The sequence below is a fragment of the Camelus dromedarius genome, chromosome 18, assembly GCF_036321535.1.
Source record: "Camelus dromedarius isolate mCamDro1 chromosome 18, mCamDro1.pat, whole genome shotgun sequence".
In the NCBI taxonomy this organism is placed as follows: Eukaryota; Metazoa; Chordata; class Mammalia; order Artiodactyla; family Camelidae; genus Camelus; species Camelus dromedarius.
The window spans coordinates 25,947,680-25,961,030 of NC_087453.1; the positions used below are offsets into that span (position 1 = coordinate 25,947,680).

Below are 13,351 nucleotides of genomic sequence, written 5' to 3' on the forward strand. Positions count from 1 at the left end.
GTCTCTTCAGTGTTAAGGTCTTAATCTGGTTCTGGTTAATATACTTTTTCCATTTCAACCTGTAGAAGAATGGTCCCGGCTGCCTCAGCGTTTTGGATACTTGCTGTAAAACGTAAATTCTGCTGGTCTGTAAAACACTGGAGTTGTACTAGGTATGTTTGAGTGTATACTTGTGCATACAGACTCAGAGCACGACAGAAATTCGTTTTCGTGCCTTCATATAACAGACTCCGTCTTAATATTAAGCCAAAAAAGTCAAGATAATTGACTTACATGCCTGAGGACTTTCCTGTTAGTCACATTTTGGGCTTTTGCCTTGCATTAAATCAGGAGCTGGTAGATACCCATTTCTCCTGGTTACGTATATGATGAAACTAGGGATCCACTTTTGAATTTTGGGAACGGAAGGCTAGAAATACAAACACCTAGAAATACATAGTACAGTTCAGTTATTCGGGTCAAACTTAGATAATGCTCAGTTTCTGCAGCATGGTTTTTGTGCTGCAGTGTGTTTCAGCAGCAGAAGATACATGGGAGTCAAACTTGATTTTTTGTTTTTTGGTTTTTTTTACAATAGAAATAAATGCTGTTGTGGGTTGAATTGTGCCTCAAAAAAATACATTCAAGTTCTAACCCCCAGTACCTGTGAATGTGACCTTATTTGGGAATAAGGTCTTTGTATATATAATGTTAGGATGAGGTCATGCTGGATTTGGGTGGGTCTTCAGCCAATGCCTAGTGTCCTTATAAGAGGGAAATTTGACTTCTGGGTACTGATCTGAAGGAAATAAAATCATTATCTCCAAGAGAGATCTTCATCCTCATGTTCACTGTAGCATTATTTGCAATAGCCAAGACAAGGAAACAATTTAAGTGTCAATGGATGAATAGATAAAGGAAAAATATATAATGGAATATTATTCAACCAATAGGTACATGAAAAATGCTCGATATCACTAATTATCAGAGAAATGCAAATCAAAACTACAGTGAGGTATCACCTCATAACAGTCAGAATGGCTGTCATTAAAAAGTCCACAAATGATAAATGCTGGAGAGGCTGTGGAGAAAAGGGAACCCTCCTACACTGTTGGTGGGAGTGTAATTTGGTGCGGCCAGTATGGGAAAAAGTATGGAGATTCCTTAAAAAACTGAAAGTAGAACTACCATATGATCCAGCAATCCCGCTCCTGGGCATACATCTATAGGGTACTCATTGAAAAGATACATGCACCCCAATGTTTATAGCAGCACTATTTACAACAGCCGAGACATGAAAACAACCTAAATGTCCATCAACAGATGACTGGACAAAGAAGCTGTGGTATATTTTTACAATGGAATACTACTCAGCAATAAAAAAAGAATGAAATAATGCCATTTGCAACAACATGGATGGACCTGGAGATCGTCATTCTAAGTGAAGTAAGCCAGAAAGAGAAAGAAAAATACCGTATGATATCACTCATATGTGGAATCTAAAAGCGAGAAGAAAGAGGATGCTAGTGAACTCATCTACAAAACAGAAACAGATTTGCAGACATAGTGAACAATCTTATGGTTACTGGGGGAAAGGGGGTGAGAAGGGATAAATTTGGGAGTTTGAGATTTGCAAATGATAACCTTTTTATATAAAAATAGCTAAACAAATTTCTTCTGTATAGCACAGGGAACTATATTCAATATCTTGTAGTAGCCTTTAATGAAAAAGAATATGAAAACAAATATATGTATATATATGCATGACTGGGACATTATACTATACACCAGAAATTGACACATAACTGACTATACTTCAATTTAAAAAAAAGAAGGAAATCCTGCCATTTGGAACAACATGGATGGACCCTGAGGGCATTATACTAAGTGAAATAAGACAGAGAAAGACAAATTCAGTATGATCTCATATGTGATAGTTTAAAGTCCAATGCACTATCCATTGCACAACAGAGCCTCATGTGATAGTTAAAAAAAAAAAAATCAACTCAGAGTAAACTGGTGGTGCCCAGGGGCAGGAGGGAATGGGTGAAGGTGGCCAAATGGTACAGACTTCCAATTATAAAACAAGTAAGTTCTGGGGACTGAATGTAGCCAGAAGACAGGATGGTAACTATAGTTAATACTGTACTGTATATTTGAAAGTTGCTAAGTAGATAAAAAGTTCTCACTACACACACAAAGATAACTATATGAAGTGACAGATGTGTTCACTAACCTTACTGTAATCATTTCCTGATAATATACCAGTATCAAAATCATTGCATTGTACACTGTAAGCTTAAAAACTGTTAGATGTCAATTATATCTCAATAGGCTGGGCAAAAGATAATGGGGGGAAAAAGGAGGGGATGGGATTTAGACACAGAGACACAGAGAATGCCATGCCATGAGTCAACCAGGCATGGATAGGACTGATGTATCTGCAGGCCCAGGAACCCAAGGACTGCTGGCATCCACCAAATGCTAGGAGGGGGCACGGGACAATTCTCTCTCAGTCTCCAGAAGGAACCAACCCTGCATCTGATACCTTGATTGTGGATTTCTTTCCTAACCTGTAAGAATAAATGTTGTTTTAAGCCACCCAGTTTGTGGTAGTCTGTTACGGTGGCCACAGGAAACTTATATAAATGCTAATGTAGAAAATAAAAATCTAGAAATAATGAACCCCACTCTAATAAAATCACTCCCCCCCCCAAGTTTTTCTAGAAGTAAAAAATGATATAGTAAGATCCACATTCAGATACAAATCATATAAAAGGGCTTTGATACAATTTGAGTAGAGAAATGCTTTGGCTTCTAACTAGAGCCTTGAGGTTTTCCTTTAGCTCTTTTCTTCTCTCTTAAGAAAAAAAGTTCCTGAAAGTGAGCTTATGTATTATGCTTCCTTAAAAAACGGTGTTCACAGTTCCTTTGCCCGCTCGGTCTTAGGTGAAATGCAGCAAACGTGGACTTTGAAAGGACGGCCTTTCTCGTGTTTCACAGACATTCCTGAAGACTGCAGTTTCTTTAAAGCTAGAAGTACATTTGATGCCACATCCTAAAATGCAGCTAATAAACTGGGAAGTCCCCGGGAAACGTAGCCCGTGGTTCTTCTCCCTCACCCCCACTTCTCAGATTATGAATCCACTGGACTCGTTCCCTTGAATAACAGAGCCTTACCCAGAACTTGACCATGAGGGAACTTCCCTGAAATGACTGGAGGCTGTCGCTTCCAATGTGACAAAAGAGACTGGCAGCCGGGGCTCAGCGCGTGCGCGCCCGCGGGAGCGCGGCCGGGGGCGCGGCGGCGAAGGCGGGGTTGCGGTAGGCCACCAGGCGCGCGTGGCGGCGCGGACCGCGCGGGGTCCCGCGCCGATGGCAGAGGCCGGCGGCCAGCAGCGCGGTGCTCAGGAGCAGCAGGCCGCCCGCGGCGCCCAGCCCGGCGGCGACCAGCGCGGGGCTGCGCCTGGTGCTGAAGGCGGCGCACGCCCCAGACGGGCTCAGGCCCGCGCCGTTGGCCGCCAGGACGCACACGCGGTAGGCGGTGGCCGGCGACAGCCCGTGCAGGGCGTGCTGGCGCGCGGTGGCGCAGACGTCCCCCACCACCGACTGGTTCCCCGGCCGGCCCTCGGGCGAGTAGCGGATCTGGTAGGCCCTCACCACCGAGTTGGGGGCGCACGAGCGCCGACGTGTCGGTGGTCTCGGCCACCGGCTGCAGCCTGGGGGGGTCCGGGAGGGTGTCATCCCCGCTGAGGCCCGGGCACCGGCACCGCCAGCGCCGCTGCAGCTCTGCGCACGGCGTCTGGAGGTGCCTGCAGGGGTGGTAATCGCAGGGGGCATCCCAGGCCGGTGCCCCCACCTCCTCCTCCTGGAGGTCCAGCCTCAAGACTGCAATCCCGCCCTCGGAAGGACGCGGGTGCGGAGCCACCGGGGTGGCCCATGTTGCCTGGTGGGGCTGGGGAGTGCTCAGTGGGTTCCGGGAGGCAGGAAAGAGAGCAGGGTGTTTGCTGGCCCATGGGGTGAAGGCAGCTGAAATGCTAGGCTCCCGAACAAGCCGCGTAGCATGTTCTCGGTGCTCTGGCCCGGCGGTGCCAGCAGCCCTGGGTGGATGGCCGGAGTTGCTGGAACCTGCTGGAGAGGTGGTAGTGGAGGGGACGGCCCCCTCCTCCGCACGGCTGTACGGCCCGGTGGCTCGTGTGGGAGAATCCACAGGGAGGGAGGGAACCTTGGTGACACTCTGTCGGCCTCCCGCAGGTTGAGTGGAGGGGGTTGTGCTCTGCAGGGTGGAGGGACCCTGTATAGATGGTGCGTGGGTGGAATAGAACGAGGAGGGTGGGTTGGAATCAAGGAGGGTGGTGTTTTGGTCCAAATGGCACACACTGGGCAGCTGGGACAGCGAGAGCAGGGCTGAGGAAGTGCCATCGGATCCTGCAGCTGGTACACACAGAGTGTCTGCTGCCCTAGAGGGGAGGCCAACTGGTTAGAAGGTATTTGGCATCAGGGCTGCTTCAATGCTGGGTTTTGAGTCCTCAGTGCAGATAATCCCTCTCCCAAGCCTTGTGGCGCATCTGCCAGGTACCAGGTGGGACACATTCAACTCGCATCACCTCGTTGACCTTCAGGGCAACCCTCCCCGCAGAGAAGGAAATGGGAACTCACAAAGAGAAACTAACTGCCCAAGGCAGCATGGCTAGCAAACGCAGAGCCTAAAGCCAGGGTTAGCGCTGTGAAGGGCAGTCCGAATGCTCTAAGTGTGATCTGCCATTTGATGTTCACCTGTCTGCTTCCTGGCAGTGAGAACGAGTAACAATACTCATACTAACAACAGTTTTTGAGGGCTTGCCATGTGCTGGGGACTATTAAATCTGCACTACCACATGAGGTGGGCACTGTTATCCCCATTTTACAGATGAGGAGGTAGAGGCAGAGAGAAATTAAGTAAGAGACAAAATCAGCAGTGGTAGGCAGTGTGAAGAGCCAGCACCCTCAGCTGCTTCGTTAATACCAGAGCAGAACCCTTCATTGCAAAACACCTGGGTGCTTGTCTTTGGAGGCGACAGGAATGGGAAAGGGGGGCAGACGGAGCCACTTATTGTCCAGGCTTGGGTGGGAGGTTAGAAAAGAACCCCGCAGGATACGGCTCTCCAAGTGAGCGGCAAGGAGGATGCATTGACTGGTGGAGCTGGTTTGAGGGTCCTCAAGACTAGAGATGACCCTAGCCCCCATCCTCTCCCTGTGGCCAGCCTGGGCATGGTTCCCCCAATGTAAGACAGTTCTTCCAGCCAGCAGCCAGTGGAAAGTCTCCATAGAAATTCTTTTTCTCCTGTCCTGGGAGAGCTCTATAAGCCCACTGGCCTTGGACTGAATGACACAGGCCAAGCTCTGTCTTAGAGACTCCGTGGGGCCCAGGGGTTAAGAGCACATTTTTGGAGGAAAGCAGATCCTGCCTCCTCCAGCCACTGGCTGCATGAATCTAAGCAAGTACTACTCCTCTTTGGGCCCCAATTCTATCATCTGTAAAATGGGGCAATGCTAACCCTGCTTTGGCAGTGACAAGCTAGCAGTTTACATAGCCCGTTTTTTTCCCTACCTGGCACACAGCTAGACTACATTTCCCAGCCTTCCTTGCAGTAGGTGTGGCCTGCTGACTGCCCTCTGGCCAATGGGATGTGAGTGAAAGTAATGAGCACCTGGCCTGGCTCATTAAAACCTCCTGAGTCAGCTGCTCCACACCCTCTGCCACTCTGGCTGCCTGGAAGGGAGGCAGAGCCTCCATCTCCCGGGTCCCTGCGTGTGACTACGTGGGGGACAGCCACCCCACCCAACACTGCCAACCAGCCCTGCATGGTTACATGAGCGCATGAGCAAGACATGAGCTGTGAGAACTTCAGCTCTGGAGGGCTGACCCTCAGCCCTCAGTCATCTGTTTTGTAAATGTGTTACCTGCTTAGGACAATCTTCTTTGCCTCAATGAGGAGCCATGACAACTCACAGCTGCAAGTGAGGGGGTTGCCGAAGAGGTTAATGGACAGGACCTCGGAGGAATGCAGGTTCCACGGGGGGAAGGAACTAAAGTTGCAGCTGAAATACACAAAAATCAATTTAAGTCAGGCTTTCACAGTCCGGTCAAAACTATTCCCAGAGAGCCGCGGTGGTGTCAAGGGAAAACCATCCTGTTAGGGGCTAAATGATACTGCTTTGGGAAAACTCTTAATGACCCTGGATTTTTTTTTTCCCCATCTGTAGAAAACCAACCCAACCCAGTCAGTATCACCCCTTATAGCAAATGGAGACAATTCTCCCTGTTGTTGGTTACATCAAGAAGTCTGTGATGATGAAAGTGTTTATAAATGTAAATCTCTACATGAAGTAAGATATTCTTATTACAGACCAGTCACAAGAAATGGCAGAAAGTTTTAATGAATGAGAACACTCTTGACCATATACTGTTGCAGCTGACGGCACTCAACACCAGTGCTCTGCAAGTGTATCAGCTAGCTCTTGCTAACTTAGCTCAAAACAATAAATATTCTTTCTCATGATTCTGTGGGTTGACTCAGTGGTTCTTATGGGCTGGGCCAGGTCAGCTGGGCCTGGAAGGTCTAGGATGGCCTCATGTATATGGAGCCTCAGCTGGGTCTGTGGGGGGCCTCTCGCCCTGTGTCTCTCATCACCCAGGAGGCTATCCCGGGCTTGTGCACGTGGTGGTGGAGGGGTCCTCACCAGCAAGCCCCAATGCTCAGCTGCTTTCATGTCTCTGTTTACATCACATTTGCTAATGTCCCTCTGGCCTAACAAGTCACGCACGGTCACGTCCAGCTTCCAGGGCTGGAGCACAGACTCCACTTATTGATGGGAGGAGCTGCAAAGTCACACTGCAAAGGGAAGCGATGACAGGGATGGGAGGAATTACTGGGGCCATTTTTGCAAACAGTCTACCACACCTAGCAACGGCCGGTCCCCCCTGACTCTCTGCTCTTTCTGCCTCGAGTCCCACAGAGTGTTTGGCCTCAACTCTCACAACTCCCAGAGTCTCCCAGCCTCCTGTACGCATTCTCAGTTATAATCTGAGCAGCAGGAGCTGCATTTTATCTTCAGGCCTCTTCCAACCAAAGGCTGGCTTTTCTCCATGTGCCTGGAAACTGTCCACCTTCTCCTTCTGCTCTGGGGGAGATGCAGATGTTCTGAGCAAGGAAGGACCCACCACCCAGATCTGCCTGAATACTCCTGGCTGGTGGGTGCCTGACTGTTGTCCCCTGTGAGACACTGAATATATGTGTGTGCCATTTATACTGAAACGTAAGCCATACCCTCTATATGTGCATGCAAATGTTTGCTTTTAGCAGGTTTCACGGAGCTAGAGTGGAAATCTTAGAATGGGTTTACTGAGCACTTCATCTTGCAAAGGAAGTGTTTTTCTTTTTTCCTGAAGGAGAAGGAAAAAGAAAAATATTTGGGACAGTAACAGTGCTGAGTGCTTCAGATACATTATCTCATTGATGTCATTATGTTGGTTCATTAGGTAGATAATACTTCACTCATCTTATACATCAGGAAACGGAGTCCCTTCCTTATCTGGCGGCACTTGCTGCCACCCAGTGCAGCCTGCACGTGAGAAAGACAAGCTGCAGCCCCAACCACAGGCTGAGGAACGGGAGTGCCTGCATCACGTCCCGGCACGTGTCTGCATCCGGGCGCTCTCTGCACCTGGACTGGCAGAGCCCGAGTCTGGAGGAAGTTTCCGCTTGTCTTCTAAACAATCCCTTTTCTCTTTTTTTGCTGGAATCTCACCAAGGGGCTCTCCCTCCTGTGAGTAGCATTGTCAGAGGGCATTGGGCATGCCGGCAGAGCAGCCAGGAGGGTGTGGAGAAATGGAACCCTCCTACACTGTTGGTAGGAAGTAAATTGCTGCAGCCACTATGGAGGACAGTATGGAGGTTCCTTAAAAAACTAAAAATAGACTCACCATATGATCCAGCAATCCCACTCCTGGGCATATATCCAGAGAAAAATATAATTCAAAAAGACACCTGCACCCGTGTTCAGAGCAGCACTATTTACAATAGCCAAGACATGGAAACAACCCAAATGTCCATCGACAGATGACTGGATAAATATGTGTGTGTGTGTATATGTATGTATGTATATATATGTATATATAAATACACTCACACACACACAACGGACTACTACTCAGCCATAAAAAAGAATGAAATAATGCCATTTGCAGCAACATGGATGGACCTGGAGATCATCATTCTAAGTGAAGTAAGCCAAAAAGAGAAAGAAAAGCCATATGATATCGTTTACATATGGAATCTAAAAAAAAAAAAAGACACAAATGAACTCATCTACAAAACAGAAACAGGCTCACAGACATAGAGAACAAACTTATGGTGACCAGGGGTAAAGAGGGTAGGAAGGGATAAATTGGAAATTTGAAAATTGTTCCTCTTGGGGAGTGATGGAGCTGTTAACTATCTTGGTTGTGGTGGTGGCTGCATGGCTGTATACATGTATCAAAATTCATCAGATTGTACACCTGAAATATGTGTAGTTTACTGGACAGGGACCATACCACAATAAAGGTGTTTTTAAAAAAAAGTTATAAGAAGTGGAACTAGCCAAGGACCTCAGGCAGCTCTATTCAGGAAGGCTGGAGAAGCACTGGGGCAGCATCCTGAGGACAAAGGGACGGGAGTCTCAATAGGGAGGAAAGAATCGGCAAGGGGCTCGATGGATAGAGAAGTGTCCCCTGGGCTTAGCAGCTGAAATGCCGCTGGATCCATTCCATCATGAAGCTGAAGTGGGCGGTCAGACTGCAGGGAACCGAGAAGCGCAGGGATGAGAAGAGGCAATCACCACTTCTGAATCAGGGATGCCTGCTTTTCTTGGGGGTCTGGGTTGCCTTTCTCCACCTGGTGAGTTTGGACTCACCATTGAAGATATGGATCAATTACGTTCTTCTTCCAGTCTGCTGGAGCTGATCATTAACCCCACTTGCCTGATAACACTGTACGGGCATGTGCCTCTGTTACTGATCCCAGTGTATCATGACAACTGTCGGATGTCTGCTGCCTACACTGAACTCTGTGCTTCCTGAAAGCAGGGGCCAAGCTGTCATGCTGTCATCATTGCCACCACCATCATCATCCATCAACATCATCATTGTTTACTGGTATCTTCACCGCTATCCCTATCAGCATCATCACCACCATCACCTGATGCCTCCTCCGCCATCTCTGTGCCAAGGATGCTCCGTTAGGTATCTCCAGCCCAGGCCTTCCAGGAGCTCAGGGCTCATGTTACCTAGCTGTCTGCTGGATGCTGAAAGACCTACGAGACATCCAGTGGGGATGCCCAGCAGTAATAACACAAACCTCTTGTTCTGTGCCAGGCGTTGCTCTAGGTATATATCAAGGCATTTCCTCTCACTAATCCATTGGGGGATGATTCGTTCATTATCCCCATTTCACAGATGAGGAAACCAAGCCACAGAGACCTTAGGTAACTTGCGTCAACTCACACAGCTAGTAAGTGGTGGAGTCAGGATTGAGCCCAGGCAGTTTGGTTCCACATCTGATAAAGTTAAACAACGCTGCATCAGTCTGAAGCTCAAAAGAGGAGTCTGAGCCAGAGATATCACTCTTATCCACATCATCATCACCACCATCACCATCACTATCACCAATTCAGCATCATTACCAACATCATCACCATCATCACAGTCACCATTACCCTCATCACCATGACTGTCATCATCATATCACCTTCATCACAACCACCATCATCTTCACTAATGTTATAGAGCACACAGTGTGCCAGGCACTGAGCTCTGCACTGTCCATCTCCTTTTCCCTCATGACAAGCCCCAAAGTGAAGTACTCTGGCTGTGGCTGGAGCTGGCAGAGGGAAAAAAGAAGCTACTCTGAGAGTGATGGTGGGGCAATGGGGCTTTCTTCCCCAGGCCCAAGTGTGGGTCCCCAGGAAAGGAGGTGGCCTGGGATCATCTTCAAAGGGACACTGCCCTTTCTGTTAGAAGTCAGGACAATAGTTGCTCTTGGGAAGGAAGCTTCATATAGTGACACTTTGGACATCCACTGGGCCAGAGGGCATCAACGTCAGGTCCTGATGCAAGCAGGACTTTTCTACCCTCTCACTTTTCCTTCATGGACCTGCTCAAGCCCTGGAAGGGGCTGACTTGCATAAGCACATGGGGAAGCAGGTGGATGGAGAAACAGACAAAACCCTGATCCCCTCTTCCCACTGCAAGTTTCTCATTCCTGGGCTCAAAGGAAACTTTACATGCATGAGAGTTTGGAGCTTTAACATTATTCTGGACAGGACTGAGCTGCCTGGATGGACTACCTGGGATGCGCCTACGATATCACCCAAAGGATGAGGAAGAACAAGACCCTGAGGAAGAGCAGAGGAAGGAAATGGAAGGTCTAGTCTGTTCTATGAAATAGTTACACCTATTCAACTTAGTGGAACGGGCAAAAATCAACCATGTGATTCAGAAACACTTACTTCTGGAATAGGAGGACCTGTAGGCGAGGAGTGTCTTGGAAGATGTGCGTATGGACAGACGTAAGTGCTGGCGAATCTTGACAGTCCAGCAGCTGCAGCTCAGGGGTGGTCTTGAATATGTCTCCCTCCAAGCTCCTCAGTCTGGGCATCTTCCTCAGGTAGAGGGACTTGAGCTTTGGCAAGTCTCTGATCCATCCCGACTGAACTAAAACAGAGGGAAAGCTGCCTGCTGCTGAGAAGGCACAAACTCAGGAGGCTGGCTAGGAGTTGAGGAAATAATGAGCAACAAGGTGAGTGGTGAAGGTCATTGCTGAGCATGGGCATGGTGGGCAGCTTTAGGAATCTCAGAAGCGTGGGCTGAGTTTTCAGCCCGAAGGGCCCTCAGAGATGGCCAGTTCTACATTGTTCAGCCCCAGACGGCTGAAGCCCCAGAGAAGAATGGCTAAAGGCCACACAGCTGAGAAGGGCCATGGCTAGGGCTTGACCCCAGGACACTGTCTCCAAGTCTGATGTTGGCCCACCCTCTTGTTAAACTCCACAGGGACACAGCCCAGCCTTTACTCTGACGGCTGCCTGGAGGCGGGGAATCTTTGAGGAATGTAAGGAAGGCGGAGAGGAGGAGGCTCAGAACCTGTAATAAATGGAGAATGTGCCCCTTCGCCTCTGTTTCCTGTTCTTGCCCTTTGTTCTCTTGTCTGTGGAGAAACAAGTGATTATAGACACGTGAAGTGTTTTTGTTTTTGTTTTGAATAAAACCAATCTTGTGAACCCGTCCGAGTTCGCCATGTGCAGGAGAACCATTATTATCACCTCCCTCCTGCGTCTTGTTTGAAGGATTCAACATTCACAGACGCAGTTTGGGCCAACAGAGTAGAAATCAATGAATGCATCCTCAGAGCATCCGGTGCTTCACATGAACTAATTGGTGCTAAGTTGGTCCATTAATCAATCAGCCCCAAAGCGCTGCATCCACTCCCCACGCTACCAGCACTGCCCGGCCCCGCTGGGGAGCGGTGGAACAGAGCGGCGAAAAGCGTGGCTTTGGATGTGGAGGCACTGCTAATGAGCTGTGGGGCTGTGGGGCTGTGGGGCCGTGGGCCAGCCATTGCGCTTTCTCTGCCCTGGCCCCCTCGCAGGCAGAACAGGGACAGTAGTCCCCATCTCTCGGGACGCAAGACGTGAACAGGGTGCCCTGAACTCGGGGGAATCTCGGGAATCTCTCCGAGCGGTACTGCGAGCAGTGGGCCAGGGCAGCGCCCCTGGAGGAAGCTCACGGTCCTCCCTCCCCTGCCCGGAGCGATCGCGGGCCGGGCGCCCGCACTCACCGCGCGGGAGGAACGTGCCGCTGAGGTCCAGGACCTCGATCGCGGCCAGGGGCGCGCCGCCCGCCCCGGCGAAGGCGGCGTCGGCGATGGCGGCCTGGTCGCCGCGGCCCAGCGCGGTGCCGGAGAGGTTGAGCAGGCGCAGCGCGGGGAAGCAGGCGAAGGCCCCGGGCTGCAGCGCCCGCAGCGGGTTCCCGGCCAGCGCCAGCGCGCGGAGGCCGGGCAGCGCGGGCGCGGCGCACGGCGGCAGGGCGGCCAGCCGGTTGTGGCTGAGGTCGAGCGCGCTCAGCGCGGCGGGCGCGCCGGGGCCCCAGCGCAGCTCGGGGATGCGGTTGTGGCGCAGCGCCAGCTCCCGCAGGCCCGGCAGGCGGCCGAGCTCCGGCGCGCTCAGGGCGCGCAGCATGTTGTGGCCGCCGTCGAGGCTGCGCAGCGTGCGCGGCAGGCAGCCCGGCAGGCGCTCCAGGCTGCGGTTCGCGAGACTCAGGGTCGCGATCCCCGCCGCCGGGAGCCCGTCGCAGGGCGAGACCGTGGCGTTGCTGGCCCGGCTCCCCCAAGGGCTCCGGTGAGTGAGCCGGAAAACCGCGTTTTTCTGGAGAGGCTCTGCCCGGCTCAGGCGCGGCGTTGTAGGCGGCGGCAGCAGCAGCAGCAGCAGCAGCAGCAGCAGCAGCAGCAGCAGCAGCAGCAGCAGCAGCAGCAGCAGCAGCAGCAGCAGCAGCAGGGCCCACCACATGGCGCGTGGCTGGGGAGAGAACAGCGGACAGCCCATTAAATGCAGCGGAAACCCCGAACGAAGGGGCACATGTGCCCCCCGGGAGGAGCCCAGCCCTGAGTGTTCCCTGAAGGGTGGGAGGTGTTCCCCAGGTCACCGGCTGTGTAGTGACGGGCTTTGCTGTCATCTGCCGCACACCGCGGCGCCTCCTGCCCTTCCCACAGCTTTGCCTTTCTCTCTAGTTCCCCCGAAGGTTAGCAGCCACAAGTGAGCTCTGGCGGAATGAGCTCATCTGTTACTGAACCTTCTTCCTTTGCCTGTCCCCATCCCATGACCTTCTGGGGGGAAGGGAAGATGGCCTTTATCTCTAAATTCTCCCCAGGTGCGCAGACGCTGTCGCATAAACGTGTATCAATAATGCGCCAGTGGATGACCTCAGTTGGGGAGATGCTCTGACTTTGGACTGGAAGGTTTTATTTCCAACGAAACTTGGTTGCCCCAGTTTTTCCCCTTAGAACTACCCAGCCACAGGTGAATCCAGTTTGCTTGTCATGTGGTTTGCCAAAATAAGTTTAGGGGTCTTTCTTGGGAGGGTACTCAGGGTTGCCTTCAGGGGAAAAAAAGTGCCTCCAGGCAGCTGGGAGGCTTGGGAACCTGGAGGAGAGCATTTCCTAGTCCCACGTTGGTCCCAACAAAAGCATGGGCTCCTGAGGTCAGCCCTGCCCAGAAGGGATCTAGCTGAGGGCTGCTAGATGTGGGCTTTCTGGAGCACCCAGGATTGCACAGGGCAGCTGGGAGATCAGGTAGGGGT

General features: G+C 51.0%; 1 protein-coding gene across 1 annotated transcript; it reads right to left on the reverse strand.

Annotated features, from left to right (window-relative positions):
• Positions 1-3,243: 3,243 nt before the first annotated feature.
• LRRN4 (leucine rich repeat neuronal 4) lies at positions 3,244-12,561 on the reverse strand. Its single transcript, XM_064475991.1, is given in 5 exon segments — positions 3,244-3,658; positions 3,660-4,439; positions 5,923-6,060; positions 10,510-10,714; positions 11,835-12,561. Coding segments are annotated over 5 exon segments (2,265 nt in total).
• Positions 12,562-13,351: the final 790 nt, after the last annotated feature.